General features: G+C 47.4%; 2 protein-coding genes across 3 annotated transcripts; one reads left to right on the top strand and one right to left on the bottom strand.

The window, feature by feature from the left end:
- Positions 1–374: 374 nt before the first annotated feature.
- On the bottom strand, positions 375–7,193 carry LOC137155156 (uncharacterized). Of its 2 annotated transcripts, XM_067551221.1 has the most exons (6): positions 7,062–7,193; positions 6,380–6,544; positions 5,989–6,082; positions 3,901–4,060; positions 2,905–3,057; positions 375–1,653 (listed from the first exon to the last, which is right to left on the bottom strand). In XM_067551221.1, exons 2-6 carry the CDS (start codon positions 6,505–6,507, stop codon positions 1,481–1,483), a joined length of 708 nt encoding a protein of 235 aa, XP_067407322.1. In that variant the 5' UTR covers positions 6,508–6,544; positions 7,062–7,193; the 3' UTR covers positions 375–1,480. The 2 variants fall into 2 exon arrangements, with proteins under 2 accessions (XP_067407322.1, XP_067407321.1); XM_067551220.1 differs by lacking the exon at positions 7,062–7,193 and having other exon boundaries at positions 6,380–6,769.
- On the top strand, positions 7,105–18,890 carry STUB1 (STIP1 homology and U-box containing protein 1). Its single transcript, XM_067551219.1, has 7 exons — positions 7,105–7,467; positions 10,615–10,813; positions 11,654–11,819; positions 13,229–13,319; positions 15,478–15,534; positions 16,236–16,352; positions 17,711–18,890. Exons 1-7 carry the CDS (start codon positions 7,246–7,248, stop codon positions 17,834–17,836), a joined length of 978 nt encoding a protein of 325 aa, XP_067407320.1. The 5' UTR covers positions 7,105–7,245; the 3' UTR covers positions 17,837–18,890.
- The last annotated feature ends 1,392 nt before the right edge of the window (positions 18,891–20,282 follow it).

Here is a 20,282-nt window from a genome sequence, read left to right as displayed (position 1 = left end):
TGGCAAGACAGATCCAAGTACTCCAGAGGACTGTCTTTGACTCCAGGTTAAGGCCGTTCTAGTGCATGACAAGTTTACACTTGATAATTGGTGGTGAAATCTAAATAGAACTCTCAACCAATTGTGGGTTTGTGCCCCAGTTCTTAACAGTCTGCCCGAGTTGATACTCATGCTCCTGAGCCATTGCAAGACAACTTGACCACACACACCCTTCCTCTTTGCTTCATCCAACTTAATGGGGCACAGGACATGGATCTCTTAAGTCAACAAATGTGCTAGAAAGTGGGGGAGAGAGAAACCTAAGACAGACATTGCATCTCATTTCTCACCTGCAGCAGCAACCCTTCATATCCTAGTCCTGGGGACTCCCTTCCTTTCCCCACCCCTCACACTTGCACTGTACCCCACTCCACTCGAGGCTATTCCAGTCCTGGGGTCCCCACAACTTTGCCAATGTGCCAGTGGCCTGACCTGCAGCACCCTGTTGTTCCAGCTCTGTCTATGCACTTCAGGGCCTGGCTCATGAAGTCTTGCCAATTACACCAGTAATGCTAGCCTCATCATTTCCTTCTCCCGCTTTTTCTTTTTTTTGCCTTCTTTTGTGATGCCTCCTATGCCTGGAATGACCTCCTGATCCCCATCTGTCAGGTCTCCAATCCCCTTTCAAATCCCTACTATAGACACCCTTCTTCTGCACCCATGAAAAAATTAAATAGACTGGGAAGAGGAATAGAAGGAAAGAAGAAATAAAACCCATGGTGACTTCCTCTCTGGATGTCCCAGTGCATTTTGTCTATCACTCGGCACATAAGCTCTCCAGAGCAGACTTTCATGCCTGTCTTGCTACTGTTCAGGACTGAGCACATTGCAGCTCTTTATCATGACATGCAGCTATGCTGATGGAAGAATTCTGATGATACAATTCCAGCTGGAGGAATCTTCAATTAATGGGATTATTGGAGATGAAGGAGGTAAACAATCCAGGAAGCCAGAGCTGGGTCCAAGTTGGCATCCTGGAAGATCCATTCATGTTTAGAAGGTAAGTGAGGTCGGACAAGAGAGAGATATTGTAAGAGGGCACTTCCTATTGGCACATCAGTTTCCTATTGGAAACCAAGCAAACCCCAATTATGTAGTTCATGAAAACCATCAAAAGTTTATTAAGGAATTATTGTCAAAATCAGTGCATACATCAAGGAGAGAGCAGGAGGAGTTAAGGTCTCAGAAATATAACCTACAGGATAGAGCTCTGGTTGAAAAAGAAGCTTTGGCGCCAAATGGGGAGTGGTTCAAACAGAAGAGCTCCCCTTTTATTCCTTCCCACACCCACTCAATCTGACCCATTCCCTGAACAACCCCAGAAAAAGGGTGATATTTAGATCCCCAAGGAGTCCAGCTTTGGCTTTTAGTTGAACTGTGCATTGGACAACAGGAGGCAAACACTGAGTGATGCTTGTTTGGTCCCTGGCTGATGATGATTTCAATTGGTTTTCCATTTCTTTGTGGGTCTAACATCCTCGTCGGCCTCATCAGTTGCCTTCTCTCCCCCTAAACTGAAAGGCTGCAGCAGCGAAGGACACAATTTCTGTGCCATGGCCCAGGCCCAGAGACACATCTCCACACGATGAGGAGTCCATGTTGTCTCTGTATCAGCTAGAAAAGATCAGAAGGGAGCGATTAAACTCTGCAACAGTAGAGGAACCAGATATAGATTACTGATCTTTTTCCCTCTCACCCCCATCTCCCAAATGAATTGTTAGTGAGATGTGTGGCCCAGTAAAGTGAAAAGGTGATAATAGAGATTAGAACGAGACAGATGTCCCTCACACAGCTCTGCCAATGCGCTTTAATCCAGATCTGTAGCATCTCTCCTGCTTCCATAACTTTGGCAATGCACTTCACTCCTGCCCTGCAAACATCCCTCCTGCTATTCCAGTTCTGAGCCTCTTCTGAGTTGAGAATGCCAGTCATACCCAGACTGGGAGGGAGGGAAAGATCAAAAGCTGCTGCTGTTTCATGTATGTGCATGTAGGCTGAGGCAGGAGTGCACCTTCGCAATGCTGGCCTATCATCACCCTACTGCTTCTATGTTTATACCGTTCAGCAGGGCAGGAAAACTTAGTGGATAAAATCATTGCCATAATGAGACTCAGAAACCCAGAAGGAAGACACAGAACAGGGGAGCAGGGAATATAGACAGAGCCAGCCACAACTTCAAACAAAAACTGAAGGGAGAATGAAAAGGCAATGTAAATTCCTGGTGGGCACAGAAGACAATGAGAAGTTAATAAGGGAGATCTCACAGAGCAGCTGTTTCAATGCAGGCTCTGCTGAGACTGGCTCTACAATGCCTGCAAGATGCAGGTCTAAGAAACCAGGAAATTCTGTTTCCTGATTTTTGACTGCCAGTTAGTCTGCTTTTCAAATAATCACTTGATGCAGAAATGCCAGACATTAACAATTTTGTACTTACAGCAACTTTCATCCGAGGATCTCCGTGCACAGGGCAGAGGTGAGTAAATGTTACTTTCATTTTACAGAGGGGAGGGGTGGGGGGAAGCTGAAGCACAGAATTAAGGCCCACATCCTCAAAGGTATTTAAGAGCCTAACTCCCATTGATGAGTTAAGTGCTTAAATACCTTTGTGGCTCTGGGCCTGAGACTTACCCAAGGCCATGCAATCTGTGGCAGAGCCAAGAATAAAATCCAGGGTCCTGACTCCCAGTCGTTTATGTTAACCACTGTTTTCTTGTATCATAATGACAACCTTACTGTAAGCACTGAAGGGTTCATTGCAGTTCAACTAATTTCTGAAATGAGGACCATCAACACTTAACTAAAGCAGACAGATGCCAGCCTCCTTCCCCTATGTCCCATAAGGGCAGTGACCACGCCTTCCATTACCTTTGTTGAGTTTCTTGACACAGAGCTGGATCTTGTCCAGGTAGAGGATGTAATGCTTGAGGGTATACTGAATCGGGGTGAGGCCTGGGATGGACTCCATTGCTGCGTCTGCCATAAATGCCACAGTCTCTGGGGCTCCTGCAGCTAGAATTGCTAAGTGGGGAGAGCAGAAAGTGCTGAGCAGAGAAAAGGAAGGGGTTGGGGGTAGGAAGAGATGACACCATTCAGCCTGCATGACAGGGACTGCCCCATGTCCTACAGAAACATGGAGCCTCCCCCACCCTGCTCTGGCTCTTAAAATGCCTGGAATCTGAGACTCCTGACCCCACCTTTCAGGACGCATCATGGAAACTGAACCCAAAAGAATGCACCTGCACCTGTGTTCCCAGCAGAGATGTGACTGAAACAATCCCTGGGTGTCTGAACAGTCTCAAATTTAAGAGGACAGAGGGACTGAAATGAGGATTACAATTTTGCATCTTGAGCCAGTCACTAATTCCCCCACGTGTGAATGTGTCCCCACTTTACACAAACACACAGGGAAACACACTAAACCAGAGACCTAGCCACATCTTCATGTGCAGGTGCCATCCCATGCAAGCCCAGATGCCTTTGATTTGCTGCTTCTGTCAGCCAAAGCGCTGAGCACATGCGAAGGCCTTCTCTCTAAGGTTTTGGTTAGAACTGGCCATCGGAAACAAGTCTGGCTAATTCCTGGATTGGGAAGAACTGGAGCCATGCTGAGTGGGTTGCAGATGTGGGTACTTCACCCCTTCTTTCCATGGTGCTCAGTTCTAGGGCCAGTACTGTCTCCCAGAAGTGTATAGTATCCAGCAAAATCAGCATTTTGGATCCCACTCTGTAACTAGCACCAGTTGAGTGCTGCTTGTTCAGATTTTCCACAGCACTTTAGAACTATCTTTCCATTTCTTACCTAACAGAATCGCCAGGCCCTGGCCTTCTTGAATTTATCTCCTCCCTCCCACAATTCCTTACCCGAAGCTGTGGCTGGTCCCACAGCCTTTAGCTGGCTCAGCTCAGTAATGGCAGCTGCCACATCTGGGAGGAGTTGGAAAGCTTTCCTTGTACAGCTCTCCACCATCTCACTGGAGTTAGTGGCCACCAGCTGCTGCAGACGAGGGCGAAACTTTCCCCTCTAGAGGGGAGGTGAGAAGAGACATAGTAAGGACATCCCAACCTGAGCATCTTGGAGCTGTTTCTTTGCTCTACAAGTGAGTACAGTTCATTGCTACAGGAAAAAGTCTATGCTTTATGGGCACCAGCAACTAAAAGTGACCTTTATAATATGGGATTCAATAGTGTGGTGCCATGAGTTCCTTTCCAACACATGAGAAAAGTATGACGAGTCCTTCCAGAGATATTTCTTTTCAGCAGAAGTCCCCAAGCTATGGTCTGTGGGCCACCATGATCCAGAGCCCTTCCCGGCATTCTCCAGTTTGAGATGTTTTGGGATGGAGGGAAGGCATCCCAGGAGGGAATCTTTATCCTCAAGTATGGTCCAGACAATGAAAAAGCTGTGTAACTATTTAAAAGCAGATTGCTAAGTAGGTTGAGGCTCAAAATTGAGGCTTTTTTTGGGGGGAAAGGTATTTTTGTTTTGATGGAGGGTGGGATTTAAAGCTTCCTCACCCACACTCTGAGCACATAATCTCCAATTCTTCACATCACTTCAGGGGCTTCATCTTCTTTTCTTCACTTTCCCAGTGCAGACAAAGCCTAAGGATGTGCTCCTTTGACCACACCTTCAAGCTTCTGTTCCATTACAACACCACTAGTTTCTTACCTTAGTTTTCCCCCGCTTTGTCCCTTTCGCTCCTCCTCCTCCTCTCACCTAAATACTCCCTTTGACTCTTCCCTGCCCATTACACTTGGACTAGCCACCCTTTTCCTGTGGGTCAAGAGCCCATGATTAATTTGATTTGATTATCATGCAGCAGAGACCTCACCTCCTTGTGTTTGTAATACTGTTGTGTACAGTATTAATGTTCCACAAATAAGTGACAATGACAATTCCTCTACTGTAGTGGAAACCCAGATGCAGCTTTGTTATGCTAGTGAGAGGAAACTTACAAAATTGTGTAAAAGGCAAAAAAAGTTAAATAGGATGTATTGGATTTAAAAATATTCTTGCTCTAATATTCTAAAGTGTTATTACTAATGCAGACAGAGGATAACTTTTAAATAAGAGGCCCAGTCCTCAGCTTCAGAAAGTGAGGAGGCTGCTACCTAGCATAGCATACTGACTCTATGCCGTCCCCACTGTAGGATCCTGTGTAGGGGACACTGCCTGGGCAACTGCATGTGACAGAAAAGCCATACACCCATGATCCCTGACTGCTGGGACAATCCCTTAGGGCTGGGGGCAACTGACTGAAACTTAGAGCAAAACTGAGGCATCTATAAATTGTGTTGGGGGCCAAAATGATCCCTCAATTAGGGAGCCACAAAGGTAACTAAGACACCATTGTCCACCCCCCAGTCCTGCATCAAGCATGTCTTAGCCAGACCAGAGGATTTGTCTGGATTTTTTTTTCTTGAGTCCAGTACTTTTAAAATATGAATAACAGAATTAAATAGATTCTAACTACAGAGGCTAGCAGCCTCAGACTCTTATCACACAGGTGGTAAAAAAATCAATATAATCAGCAGAGTTCAAAATCAGCAGAGTTCAAAACCACCAGCAATTGAAAATGGTTTTACAGACCCCAAGGCTCTGAGGCTATGACCACAGTAGAGAGCTTATAGCTCTGCACCACTGTAAGCTCTCTAATGTAGCTGCTTTAAGCCGAAGGAAGAGAGCTGTCACATGGCTTAATTACTCCAGCCCTTGTGAGCAGTGGCAGCTATGTCAGCAGGAGAAGCCCTCCCCCTGACATAGTGCTGTCCACACTGGTGCTGAAGTTGGCATAAATTCACACCCCTGAGTGACATAACTTATGTCCACTTAAGCTGTTGTGTAGCCATAGCTTTAGACCCTCCCTGCCACTACACACATAGGCGCGTGCACTTTGCTTCTATGGCTGTGATGTTACATATGGCAATGCATCTAGGAAAGCTACTTACAGCAAGTTTCCATTCCATCAGTTTCACCACTTCACCCTGTGTCAAATATTTTTCTTTTCTCCCTGAAATAGCAGCTGGCAGCTCCTCCTGATACCTGAAACAAAGACCCAGGGGCAGACAAGGAGTCAAAATATATTCTTGAACCTTGAAAACTACATGTTCATGCTGCTGGAGTTGCAGCTGGTACTGACAGGGCACTGCTGTGAGGAAGGTCATCCTATTAAAGACCCAGCTGCTACTGACAGAGAACAGGTGCCAGAGATTTCACACTGAAAGAGGCAGCTATAGAGAGGACTCACAGCTGTGTGCCTCCTTAACAGGTGACAAGATGGTGCTCTTTGACAGAATGATGCAGCAGAAAAGAACCATGTTAAATGCTGGTGGCGTTTACCATTTATCCAACTCAGCAAGTTTGTTCTGCTTGCCTCCTTTGGCTTTGAGTACACCCCCGTAAATAGCAAACGCTGTCCTCCAGTAGGTAGGGTCTTCACAACCATACAGCCCTCCACTCAGTGGCATGTTTCAGTGTTCCCAGGGCACTGAGGAGGAAGAACATCTAAAAGAGAAGGACAGACAGACTTGATGCTTGTGGAACTACAGAGAAGAGAGCCGAGGGGGAGAAAATGCTGATACAGTAACCTAACATCTCCCCTCCCTGCAAGAGCTGGGCCCTCCTCCTCCCCCTCCCCTTCCCTGCCTCAGTCATCTTCTACTTGCCCTCTCAGCACCGCCCTCTTTTTCTCTTCTCTTCCACCCCACCCGATTCTCCACCAGGCCTCTCTACCTCCTAGCACCCTGGGTCCTTACAGCCCACCTCAAGGCACTGCCTCTCAGCCTGGCTCTCCCTGCTTCCCACTGCACTTGTCTCTATTCCCTGCAGCAGCACCCTGTGCCTGCTCCTGCCGCCCAGCCCCCTCAGCTCCCGCACTCCATCCCCGGCCCCCCTCCAACCCCCTCAGCTCCCGCACTCCATCCCCGGCCCCCCTCCAATCCCCTCAGCTCCCCGCTCCATCCCCCCCAGCCTTCACGTCAACCCCCTCAGCTCAGACCCTCAACCCCGCGGCTCCTCTCACCTGCCCTCACCGGCCTCGAGCCCGGCCTAGCAGCACCGCCCCATCCCCGCCCCGCCGGAAGGAAGTCCCGCGGCCGGGCGGGCGGGGCGGAGGCGGGCTGAGCAGGGCCAGCCGCCGGGCTGTCGCAGGGCGAGGCCGCTGCAGGGATCCCGCCGAGCCCCGCACGGGAGCGCTGCGCTGCGGCATGAAGGGGAAGGAGGAGAAGGAGAGTGGCGGCCCGGGGCTGGGGGGTGGCTCGGGCCCGTGTGGGGGGCCCCGCGGCAGCGCAGTGGCGGGGCTGGGGGGCGGCCCGGGCGGGGGCAGCCCCGAGAAGAGCCACAGCGCCCAGGAGCACAAGGAGCAGGGCAACCGGCTCTTCGTCAGCCGCAAGTACCCCGAGGCGGCCGCCTGCTACGGCCGGGCCATCGTGAGTGCGGGCCGGGCTGGGGGGCGCGGAGCCGGAGCCGGGCTGTATGGGTGTGTGTGCGGGTGGGTAGGGGTCTAGGGGCCTATCGTGGGCCGCGCTGGCGGCGGAGGGCCGAGCTGTTGTGGGGTAGGCTAGAGGCCTGTCGTGGGCTGGGCTGCGGGGGAGGGACGGAGGCCCGGGCCCGGGGCCTAGCGCAGGCCGGGCGCTGCGCGGGAGCTGTGCTGTCTACAGGACCGTGCTGAGGCCTAGGTGGGAGCCTGGGACGGGCGGCGGGACTGGGATATGCCTGTTACAGCCTGGCCCCAGGGGGCAGAGCTAAGCGATGTGGGAGAGGGGCCGGCGCCCACTGGGGAGGCAGAGTGGAGCTGTCTGGGAGGGGGGCCAGGTCCCACTTTGGGGGAGGTAGAGCTGAGCTATGTGAGCCAGAGGCCAATACCCATTGTGTGTCCCTGGAAAGGGGGTGCTGCAGGACTCCGTTCCTGCTTGAACACTTCTATAATAGACTCTCCACCCGTGGCTTTGGGAAGAATCCAGGCTAGGGTCCCTGCTTCCTTGGAGGCCTAGTCCCTCCTTCAGTACACTGTTGGTAACAAGAGTCCCCTGGGAACAGGAGGCCTGGAAAACATTTCACACAAAGGCGCACCCAACACCTTGTGGATTTCGGCTCAGACAATGTTTTCAGCATTCTGGTTATCACTCAGCTTGGGGTGCTGATTTAGGATGGTCAGACTTGGGGTATCAATCTTTTACAAAAAGGGGAGTTGAGAATTGGCAGTGACAATGACAGTAAAGACAAACAGTTGGGGATGTTGGAATTCTTGATGCTAAAGAGGGTTGGACAGGACACTGTTTATCTCCTAGTCTCTCCACAAAGTACCATATGGGATCTTTAGCTCTGTAATTGAAGTACTTATTGTTAGGGCCTTAGTTTCCACTTCAGTATCCACTGGTTATGGGCAGGAAGGATCTTAGTTTAAAAATATCATCCAAAGGACCCATTCTACATAATACTGCACTGCAGTGCTCGTGAGCTCTGTCTAGTGCAGCTCTTGAACCCATGATGTGGTCCAGAGTCCAGATTTATCATCAGAGCTATGATCTAGGACTCATACTGACCATGGCTCTTGGGGATTTGAGTTTCTATGCATATGTTCTCTTGGGAATAAAACTCTTTGCTTGTATCATGCCTGTCACAAGGGGATTTTTTCTCTTTCTGACTCTGCAGACTGAGAGAGACAGTTTGAGATTGAAGGATTTTTCTTTAAACATCCAGGGTTTGCTAATGTTAGGAGCTGCTAACTGTTTGGGATGCTTTTCTACTAGTCTGGAATAGTTTCTGTACCCTGCCTGGTATTCAGCTGAGTCAAGTATTTCTTCTATTTCGTTATGAAGATAGCATTACAAAAGCCAGTTTGTGTAGTCTGTCTATTCTGTGTTTATTCACACACCCTCAACAAATCTCATCTATACTGTCTGCAATACACTCTTGATTTGGGTGACTCTCACTGTTTAGCCTGTCTCACTATAGCATTTGTGGTTTTCCTAGTTTGTCTATTCTTAAATGTGTTTTTGTATATCAACCTGGCTGCTGGTTCATAGTAACTGCTAAAGCCTGCTAGCTGGGTCCATGTTGATGAACACGTAAACAACATATAACATTCCTTTGGAGCAGTGGTTCTCAACCAGCAGTACGCAGAGGTCTTCCAGGGTGTACATCAACTCATCTAGATATTTGCCTAGTTTTACAACCGGTTACAATAAAAACACTAGCAAAGTCAGTACAAACTAAAATTTCATACAGAGAGTGACTTGTTTATATTACTCTATATACTACACACTGAAATGTAAATACAATATTTATATTCAAATTGATTTATAATTATATGGTAAAAATAAGAAAGTAAACAATTTTTCAGTAATAGTATGCTGTGACACTTGTATTTTTATGTCTGATTTTTGTAACTAAATAGTTTTTAAGTGAGATGAAACTCGGGGGTAGGCAAGACAAACCCTTGAAAGGGGTACAGTAATCTGGAAAGCTTGAGAGAGACTGTTTTGGAAAATAGCTGTCCACATCATAAAATCACTGCAGAATGGAAAAATCCAAAACTGGAATAGATGGGGGAGGGGACAGGTCAGGATTGGGATGCCTCAATGGAGCTGTGCTAGGGGCCCTGAACTAGAATAGCAGGTGCTGCAGGTCAGGACTGTGGTGCATTGGCAGAGTAAGCGGAGGTCCAGGGCTAGCATACCAAAGGGCTCATTTGTTAAAGAATGTGGTGAACTGGCAAAACTGGGAGGAGGGATAGGCAAGACTGGAACTGTCCGTGGTGCAGCAGATCAAGAAGTGCATTGGCATTTGATATTTGGAGGCCCAGGGTTTGGGATAGCAGAGACTGCTTAAGGTCAGCATTGTGTTGTACTGGCAGAGCTCTGCATGGGAAGCATGCACAGTTCCTGCCTGTACTGTGACTGGCTCTAGTCAATGCTGTGCCAACTTTCATGAGCATAATATTTATGTAATTAGAAATAATTCAGGTCAAGGACTGGGCCTCTCCCACAAAGCAAACCTCTGAATCCAATTATACTTTGCAGGGTTTCTGAGCAAAAGTATCCTTTGTGGGCTTTAGAACCATCTCACCTTGTCGGATAATGAGGAGTCTGTGAAGCATCTCAACAATGTATCTTTTCTCTAGCCCAGTGAAGGAAAGGCACACTCCCTCCTGATGGGCCTTGTTGAGGCTTAGATAAAGAAAGAAAAGCAGAATTCTGCATTCACATCTCTGGAAACATGAGCCAGGATTCAGCAGCCTGCTCAGATAGAAAGCTTTTAACATTCATTTTCCATCTTCATGCCGAAATCATGGCTTCATATTGTAAAGGGTAATGTATAGTAGTCCAAGCAGGTTAAACAGTAGAGCACAGCAGTCTGGAGCTTGCATGTTTCAGCACTGCTTGTGACCATTACTATAAAGTAATAACCAGAAGAGTGAGGACCAATCCAGTAATGTTTAGATTTCACAGATTCTAAGAGCAGGAGAAAGACTTGAACCCTTCTGTCCCTTCCCATCCATATGCAGTTATGAATGTCTCATATGTTTTGTATTATCCTTGGCAGATCCTTAATGTATCTGACTTTTCTTCTAGAACCGGAACCCCTTAGTGGCAGTATACTACACCAACCGAGCCTTGTGTTATCTGAAGATGCAGCAACATGATAAGGCCCTGGCAGATTGTAAACATGCCCTGGAACTAGACAGCCAGTCAGTGAAGGCCCATTTTTTTCTGGGGCAGTGCCAGATGGAGATGGAGAACTACGATGAGGCCATCGCTAACTTGCAGAGAGGTGAGTAGTATCTTCCTATTAAAAGGCCAGGCTTGGCACAAGCCGTCACTAATCTATAGAGGTGACCAGGACCTCACATACTAACAGGATACCAGAGCCTACCGTGTGCTGTTGCTAATGTGCAGAGAAGTGAGCGATACAAAACAGGCACCATGATGGGGGCCATAACTGCAGAAAGATGAATGGGCCTCCCTTACAAAACAGGCACCAGTGTATGGCACAAGTTGTCACCATTTGTTGAAATACAAAATGTGAATTTAAATTAGAAAAGATTGGTATTTAATTCTATAAAGTCACTTCAGACTGCCCATATCCAACTCCTCTGTAAGAAGGGAGAGCATTTGGAAGTCCAGAAGGAAGCCTGTAGGAGTTTAATTGCCACTCCCTGTATTTTGGCTCTGCACTTGTCCACAGGCTGATATTTGATTGGGGACAAAGCCTAAACAGGCATCAGCTTCTTAAACTGCATAGAAATCAGTGATTTGAGCAGCTTCTCTATGGGGACGGTTTGATGAGGTCTGGTTCATTGTGTGCAGCTCTTGGCCCAAGGATTTATTCCTCATTTGCTGCTTTGTACTGAGGCGTTGGTGTAGCATTGAGCAGCAGTATTCTGGAGTGCATCAGCCACTCAAAGGCACAGGTGTCATCTGTCACTGTTCCCTCCTTCCTTCAGCGAGAGGAGCAAAACCAGACTGACCTGGCCAAAGCAAAAGAGGTGGCAGCTATAATCTACAGGTCCAAATCCCACCTCTAATTACATGCACCTCCTAACTAGATTTAGGAAAGCATCAGCTTCTTCCACCCTGCTCCCAACCTTGAGAGCACTTATTGTCTTCCCAGCCTATAACCTAGCCAAGGAACAGCGACTGAATTTTGGGGATGATATTCCAAGTGCGCTGCGGATTGCCAAGAAGAAACGCTGGAACAACATTGAGGAGAAACGGATCAATCAGGAAAATGAGTTGCACTCATATCTAACCAAACTCATCATGGCTGAGAAGGAGAGGTAATGCAGATAGAAATCTCTGGGCTTTTCTACACTGGGTATTAATTCACACTAGCGGGATGTGAATTCTTGTGCACACTAGGGAGTCACGTGCTAACTGGCCTGTGCAGATCCTGCTGGTGCCTGCTAAAATTCCTTAGTGCACCTTAGTCAAAGAATCAGAGAAATGTAAGGCTGGAAGGGACCTTGAGACTCCAAGTTCAGCCCCCTGCCCTGAGGCAGGACCAAGTAAACCTAGTTCATCCCTGACAGGTGTTTGTCTAACCTTTTCTTAAAAACCTCCAATGATGGGGATTCCACAACCTCCCTTGGAAGCCTATATTTGTGCTTGAATACCCTTATAGTTCGAAAGTTTTTCCTAATATCTAACCTAAATCTCCCTTGCTGCAGATTAAGCTCATTACTACTGGTCCTACCTTCAGGGGATACGGAGAATAATTGATCACAGTTCTCTTTTAACAGCCCTTAACAGAGTTAAAGACTGTTATCAGGTCCCCCTCAGTCTTCTTTTCTCAAGACAACATGCCCAGTGTTTTCAACCTTTTCGCATAGGTCATGTTTTCTAAATCTTTTATTGTTGTTGCTCTCCTCTGGACTCTCTCCAATTTGTCCATTTCAAACAATACTACATTAATGCACAGTAGGGAAGTTATAGTGTGTGCTAGAAGGATCCACATAGATCAATAAATGCATGACACCCTAGTGTGCACTAGAATTTACACCCCTCTACGATGGATTAATGCACAGTGTAGACAAGCCCTCTGAATCTCAGCAGCCTGGAGGGATTGAGGGTAGTCTTGAAGAGTGCTGGGCCTGTGCAAGCAGGAGGAAGGGGCTGTATCCCAGACAACACTGGCCTCATGCAGGTGGGAGGGACAGAACCCCACCGACTGACCCTCCCATATGCGAAGGGAGGAGAGGGAAAAGATAGGCTTTTGTAAGCATTTCCCAGTATCTTAAAATTGGTGACAAGATAGTGGCTTTCTAATAGAGCTTACCCTGGCACTTAGAATGCACTGCCCTAAGGAAGCTCACATTATTGAAATGGTGGAGAGTCCCTGCTTATCTGGCTTTCCCAGAAAGCCAGAATCCTTGCACCAGGAAGGTGAAGAAAGGGAAATAAGAGTGTGTTCGTTCTGAGATGAACATTCCTTCTCTTCCATTGTGGCATTTTGGGTTCATTTGCTGATTGATTACAGCTCAGACCAACCATAGAAATGTAGGGCTGGAAAGGACTTTGAGAGGTCATCAAGTCCAGCCCCCTGCACTGAGGCAGGACCAACCTAGACTATCCCTAACAGGGACTATTCTTAAAAACCTCCCGTGACAGAGACTCCATAGCCCTCCTAGGTTTCCCAGTGCTTACCTGTTCATACAGTTAGAAAGTTGTCCCCCTGATTCTCCCATAGGGAGCTGGATGAATGCCGAAGGACACAACAAGAGGAGAACGTGGATGAGAGCCGAAGCCGTGCCCAGCTGGCTAACATTGAAGCCAAACATGTGAGGCAACGTCATGAATCCATCCCCTCCGTGTGTATTTGGGCCTGCTGGGGAGTGTTGAGCAAGTGTCCCTACTTGGTGTGAGCTGCAAGCCCCAGGGGCAGTTCTTCTCCAGGGCCACCACATCATAGCTTCTGCTTGTGGAGCAGATCCGCAGGGTACGAACGCAGTCCAGCTGGTGTTCCTTCCCAGCACAGAAGGTGGTAGCTAGTCCCCTGTGAACTGTGCAGGATAACAGTGCTGCTTTGGATTCATTGCAGTTCAGCAGGGTTTGGGCACCAAGGGAGAGCATCACACAGGGCTACAGCTTGTTGGAATAGACCAGGGGAGCACTTTCCTGGGATTCTGGAGCATCCTATTGGAGTGAGCATAGAGGGGAAATGGCTGTGGCAATTTCCTGACTTTCAGGGGTGCTGTGATGACTGAGAAGGATCAGTGGGTGGGCAGAGGGAGACGGTGGAGGGGTTCTACTCATGATCACAAAAGCCAAGAGAAATCAAGCAGTTTTCCCTCATAGTGGCTGCTTCCCCTAAGCCCTGCTGTGAGCAGAGTGCATACTGTTCCTGTTGCTCTTACTGCACTGCAGCAGGTATAGATGAGTTGAATGTTGTTGCTTTTACCTTCTAAATTCTGTACCCCACCCACAGTTGCTATGCATTAAGTGGACAGTGGGTTTTTTGTATGCCCACTTTACAGCTATGAAGATCTTTATTTTAGGGTTGTCAGTTGATTGCAGTTAACTCAAGAACTTAAAACAAAGTAACTTGATTAAAAAACTTAGTTGTAAATAATCGCAGTTTTAATTGCACTGTTAAACAATAATAGAATACCAATTTAAATTTATTATAAATATTTGTGGATGTTTTTCTACATTTTCAAATATATTGATTTCAGTTGCAGCACAGAATACGAAGTGTACAGTTCTCACTTTATATTATTTTTTATTACAAATATTTACACTGTAAAAATAACCAAAAAAATAGTATTTTTCAATTCACCTTGTACAGGTCCTGTAGTGCAATCTCTTTATCGTGAAAGTGCAATTTACAAATGTACAATTTTTTTTTAGTGTAAAACTAGAGTCTACAAGTCCACTCAATCCTACTTCTTGTTCAGCCAATCGCTAAGACAAACAAGTTTGTTTACATTTCCAGGAGATAGTGCTGCCTGTTTCTTATTTACAATGTCACCTGAAAGTAAGAACAGGTTGTTCGTGTGGTGCTGTTGTAGCCCACTTTGCAAGGTATTTATGTGGCAGATATGCTAAACATTCATATGCCTCTTCATGCTTCGACTTGTAGGTTGCACTATCTTTTGTTTATCTTTTTTACAGTGCAAGTATTTGTAATAAAAATAATACAAAGTGAGCATGCTACACTTTGTATCCCCACGTTGTAATTGAGATCAGTGTATTTGAAAATGTAGAAAAACCTCCATAAATATTTATAATACATTTAAATTAGCATTAACAAAGCAATTAAAACTGTGATTAATCGTAACCATTTTTTTTAATCTCATGATTAATCACAATTAACTTTTTTTAATTGTTTGACAACCCTACTTTATTTCCCTCCCTGCATTCTTCTGGCACGATCAGACTGACTTTTTTTGGAAGCTATGAACACTTTTGCTTTATCAACCACATGAGTCACTATTGACTGACATGCAAGACCATTCCCATCCCCTCTGGTATGGCTGACACTGCTATCACCACACAGCCAGCCCCAGCAGTCTAGGTAGTGAGAAAGTCTCCTGTCAGCAGTTCAGAGCAGTAACCACTCAGCGGGTCGGAAGATATGTTCTTACAGGTGCCGCTCTTGCCTATTAAAGTAAGGAGGTTCCTGTCTGTATGTGACTGACACTCTAGTGTCGGCAGGGAGCAGATAGAGGCCGGCAAGGGGAGACACCAATTCCTGTTCCTCAGCATCCCTGAGAGACCAAGACCCTCATCAACTTTTACTGTGAACTAGTCTTTTCTCTGTAAAGGGTGGTTCTGCCAAGTGACGCCCATGCTTTTGGGATGGGTGAGGGAATGATTCTCCATCAGTGGCTGCAGCATTTGTGCCAAAGTCTCTGGAGCCTGAGAGATGCTGAAGAGGCAACAAAGTCCTGCGTGGCCCTCTGCTCCCTCCCATTAAAGGGGTTATTTCTCTTTCAGGACAAGTACCTGGCAGATATGGACGAGCTGTTCTCTCAAGTGGATGAGAAGAGGAAGGTGAGGATGGGCTTAAACAGGGGTGGCTATTTTGACAAGGCAAGGAGTGGTCAGTGGGAGGACATCAAGCATGATTTACAAGATGGTTTAGCCCATGGTGCCAAAGAACTGTGGTTTATCCCTTCCTTCCTATTCTCCTCTGCACCACGCTGCAGTTAGGCTTATTTAAAACTCTTGGGGGTACCACGTCTCTCTAAAATGAGAGCTGAAACAGAAGGCCAGATGCTACATGTGAAGGAATGGAGCCCCAGATTTGAGGAGGAGCTTTGGGACTCCAGCTGCAATGGCTGGTGGAGATGGGGCATTTCATAGCAGAAAAGGGTGTGAATTGCTCACTGTCAGTCAACTGCTCTCCTGGATGTGCAGAAGGCCATGCATCTATCTTGGATAGAATATAGACAGCATAGTAGATGCTCCAACTGGGGGTGGATTTAATAGTTCATGAAAATATGGCTTTGGTATAGAGAGAAATAGAAACCAACACCTGCCACTCTCCTGCTGTGTTATCTGATGTGCAGTGCAGGAATCTCTCTCATGTGCCTGACTTGGGGGTGGAATCCCTTTCAGAGGAGATGACATGAGCCCTGTGCTGCTTGTGCCCATGCTGAGGTCCTGTTCATTGGTTTGCTGCATTAGACCGGGAGACAGGCTTGGTGTACAATGGCTCCCTAATGCTTAACTGTTGTTCTCTCTCGAGTCAGAAGCGAGACATCCCTGATTATCTGTGTGGGAAGATAAGTTTTGAACTGATGCGAGAACCCTGTATCACACCCAGTGGGATTACCTATGACAGGAAAGATATAGAAGAGCATCTTCAGGTAATGGAGCAACCTGAGTGTTGGGCATCTGAGCGGGAGAGCAAGAAGAAAGGAAGAGTGTGAGTGTGCATGTGAGGAAGAGAAACCCAGCGAGATTTTTAGGAGATAGCAACTTAAAATCAAATCAATTTCCAAACCTGAGCTAATGTTCCAGATGCTGTGTCTGCGCCCGAGGCCCCCTGCCAGATTGTGTAGGTTTACAATCTTTCCCCTTTCGGGGATTGAAAAACCCGCACAAAGATTGGAAACTGATCGTACCAGGAAACAGCGACACAGACTAAACCCACAGTACTGTCAGGTGCTTCCCTGTGCCAATTCCTTCCTCCCCCGTCCTAGATCAGCTTCGGTCTTTTTAAGCACTGTGGTGGGTTAGTGAGTCCCATCCCCTAGTAACAACGTAGAAATCTACTTGGGTATAGGAGTGAGGCCTACAGAAAAAACGGGGGGGGATTTCAGAGACCACCCAAACATTAAATACTTAAGTATCTTGTCCATTAAATTTCCATCCCCAGCCCATCTTTGTTTAGGGGAGGTGGCATAAATGAGAAGAGCCACAATTATGGAGATGAATGTTTCAAACTGTGAAATTTTCAGCGGGTTGAGTCCCAGTTACCTCAGCCTGCTGTTCTCTTTGCATGGTGCCAAGGCAACAGAGAACATCTGAAGTGCTTGAGCTACTAGGCCCCTGCTTTCATTGCGGGGCTGCTGGCTGGCACTCTGGATCTCACCTCACATCCAGGGATTCCAGCCCTGACTGCACCAGTCTGACCTCCAGGGCCTGCTGTAAAGTCTCTGTTCTCTCTGTCTCCAGTTTTTAGGGGGATATGAGAAGGCTTTAGTTTTGGGAGCATTTGGAGGAGTCTTACGTTTAGATGAGTCCTCAATACTTGTCACTGGATCTATTTAGAAAATGATTTGTGCATCCAGATCAATGTTAAATTGCTAAGTTAAATCTCAGCTCTCTCCTTTGTGTGTGATCTGAGTCATGGGGTTGCCAGTCCTCAATCAGCTCTGGGGTGGTGGTGAGCACCTTTCTCTGAAACCCCCAGAGCAGTGGGAATGTTTGTGACTGAAGAGATGTTGCTGTTGGGGCAAGTAACATGCTGAAGTAAGAAGTGGAGACAGGAGGGGAAGAAACAAGACAATGCAGATTAAACTGTCCAGTTGTGGTACCCTGTCTGCGGGGAGCATCCCTTAGGTTTGGGGGGAAGGGAGATGTGGGGCTAGCTACACTTGGAGAACTGAAACTGAGAGAGTGGCTGGGAGATCTCTGGCAGGCCTAGGGGATACAGCTGCAGCAACAGGGTAAGGGGCTGGTTACTCAGTTGCCATCCTCCTTATGGTCTCTTCCCTTTCAGCGTGTTGGTCACTTTGATCCCGTGACCCGAAGCCCTTTGACCCAAGACCAGCTGATCCCAAACCTTGCTATGAAAGAGGTGATAGATGCATTCATCTCGGAAAACGGCTGGGTAGAAGATTACTGATGGCTGAGAGGGCACAGTCCTCTGGATCTTTACTGCAGCCCCAGCTGTGGCAGCACAGGCACGCTCTGCTGTGGACTGCTCTCCGAGCATGCTGGGCTGGCACCATGCCTTACTCATTTTCAGAGTCTCTCTGTCTCTCTCCCCCCTCTGGATGCACAGAGATCCATTGGTAGTGCTGGAGTAGGGTACATTATCTCATCTCCCGGAAACCACAGTTGGGCCAGACTGACTGGAGCAGGGCCATGGAGGGTCCTTCCAGCTCCTTTCTCGCCTGGACTCCTGGTAACCACCCAACAGAAGCAAAACTGCCTTAGGCAGGTGAGGAGGGAGTGCCTGTCGAGGACCCAGCACTGGAGGCAATCAACGGAAGCACTTTTGGAAGAGCAGCGTCACTCTGCGTGACCTGGAAGTACTAGTCAGCACATCACTGCTTTTCATAACCCCTCTCAGATCCTTGGCTGTAAAGAACAACCTTCCTCCACAAAAACAGCTGCTGACTTCCTTTCCCCACAGCACAAGCCCTGCTCCTGGGGAGATGTGGGGAGCCATGCACACAGCGAGTGCCCAGGCTCTGTGATGGGCAAGGAGCTGGTTCAGAAGGGCTCTCCTGCTCTCCATGCCGAGCTGCATTCCCCACTCTCTCCCTCTGTACATAGTTTGTGTTTCTTTCTTGCTCCATCTCCCATCTGTCTAGTATAGCTGTCTTCATGTTTTCCTGTAAATAGCCACTTGTTGGGGTAGACAAATGAAATATATATTATACAGACGTTGACTGGCGTGCGGGCTCATACTGGGAAACCATTGTTCTGTAGGATGGAAGCTGTGACCCACTGGTGGCCACTCTCTAGCACCAGGGATGGTAGTTCCCTGCTAACCACATATTTGTTTTAATTAAACCCTTAAAAAGAAAAAAAAAAAAAAGGAAAGGTGAGTCTAAAGCATTTTGGTTGTTGAAAGTCTTGATGTCTGATAGGCCTGCAGACTGTCCGGCTTCATGAGCTCGCTCTCCGGAGGTTTGCCAACGTTAATAAATAATTCAGCAATAAGTGCTCAACAGTGTGAATGTTTCATGATTACAGGGATTTTTCCTTTGAAAAGGCTGGTGGAGGCTGGGCAGAGGTAGCCCACAGTGGCACACGGGAGTGAAAGTGGAGGGACACATGAATAGCGGTTGCACAGAAGATGGCACATCTACATCTCTTAGTAAGGAGTGCAGGTAGGTTGCTCACATTAAGATGGAGCATGGCATGCTGGGCCTGTAGTCTCCAGAGGTCCTACCTCCATGTCAAAGATAAGGGTAGCTGCAGTCTTCACTGCAAGTGGCCCTTAGGCAGCATGTGCATGGCTGCACATGGGGGGATCTGTGTAAGTGTTCCTTGTGTTTGTTGTGTGTAATCTATGCTGTGTCTCACCAATTGCATCCCATGGGCAGGCCCCAGCTGTGGTCCCCGGCTCCTGGCCTGTCTGCGGCTCCCGGCAGTGGCCCCAGGCTCCAGCGGCAGCCCAGCCCAGTCTTGGCCCCAGCCATAGCCCCACCCCCAACCCTCCAGTGCTGGCCCTGTTTCCAGCACTGGCTCCTGACTGCAACTCCTACTGGGACGTGGGCAGATTACATTAGAGGTAAAGGGGGCATGCCTTAAAAAGATTGGGGAACACTGATTTTGAGGGATTGAGTTCTGGAACAGATGGTTTGAAACCGAGTTCCAACTGCCAATGGTGTTAAAGGGATGATTGCTACTGACTTTCTTGGATGGTAGCTGTCTTGGTCCCAGCGTAAGCAGCACAGAGGAGCAGGCAGTAAAAACACTTAGTCTCCCAAGGTACCTCTACAGCCTTGTGCTTCATCTTTCAGGTCATGCCTACACATTAGTAACTGAAACTCTTTAAATGGGCTCTGACTCTGCAGCTATGATGCATAGAACCATTATTAAGGTAGTTTTGCCCAAAGAGGGTTTGCAGGGCCACCCTTTGAGAAGTCAATGAAAACCTGGGAATATGAGAAAAAGATCTTAGACAACTGTTACCTGCCTGAGCTCCTTGTCCCAAAATTGAAATCCTTTGGATTTTATAGTCCATTTCTATAATTGGTTTATGAATTCCCTTTTTAATCTGATTATTCCAGTGTCATCTGAGACAGATTTCCAACTCAAGACCACCTGTTCCTAATCTTTGATGATCTGGATTGAATTAGTCATTTGAATAAAATACATTTGTAAAAGTTACTTGACACCCCTCTCCCAAGTGTACCTGTTATTCTAACTGTGACAGACATCTTTGGGTATTTTGACCATTTACCAGTGAGAAGAGGTACAATCAAAGAGCAGAGAATGAAGATGAGGCTTGTGGACATTTCATTCAGGCTCATTGTCTTTATCCAGATTCATGTCATGCAGCTTGGCTCTGAGTTTCCTCTTCCCAGACAAGGAATCCCATTGCATTCAGTCAA

The sequence above is a fragment of the Emydura macquarii genome, unplaced genomic scaffold (assembly GCF_026122565.2).
Source record: "Emydura macquarii macquarii isolate MOO-44397 ecotype Brisbane River unplaced genomic scaffold, CSIRO-AGI_Emac_v2 contig_1348, whole genome shotgun sequence".
Lineage (NCBI taxonomy): Eukaryota > Metazoa > Chordata > Testudines > Chelidae > Emydura > Emydura macquarii.
This window is presented reverse-complemented; position numbering and strand designations above follow the sequence as displayed.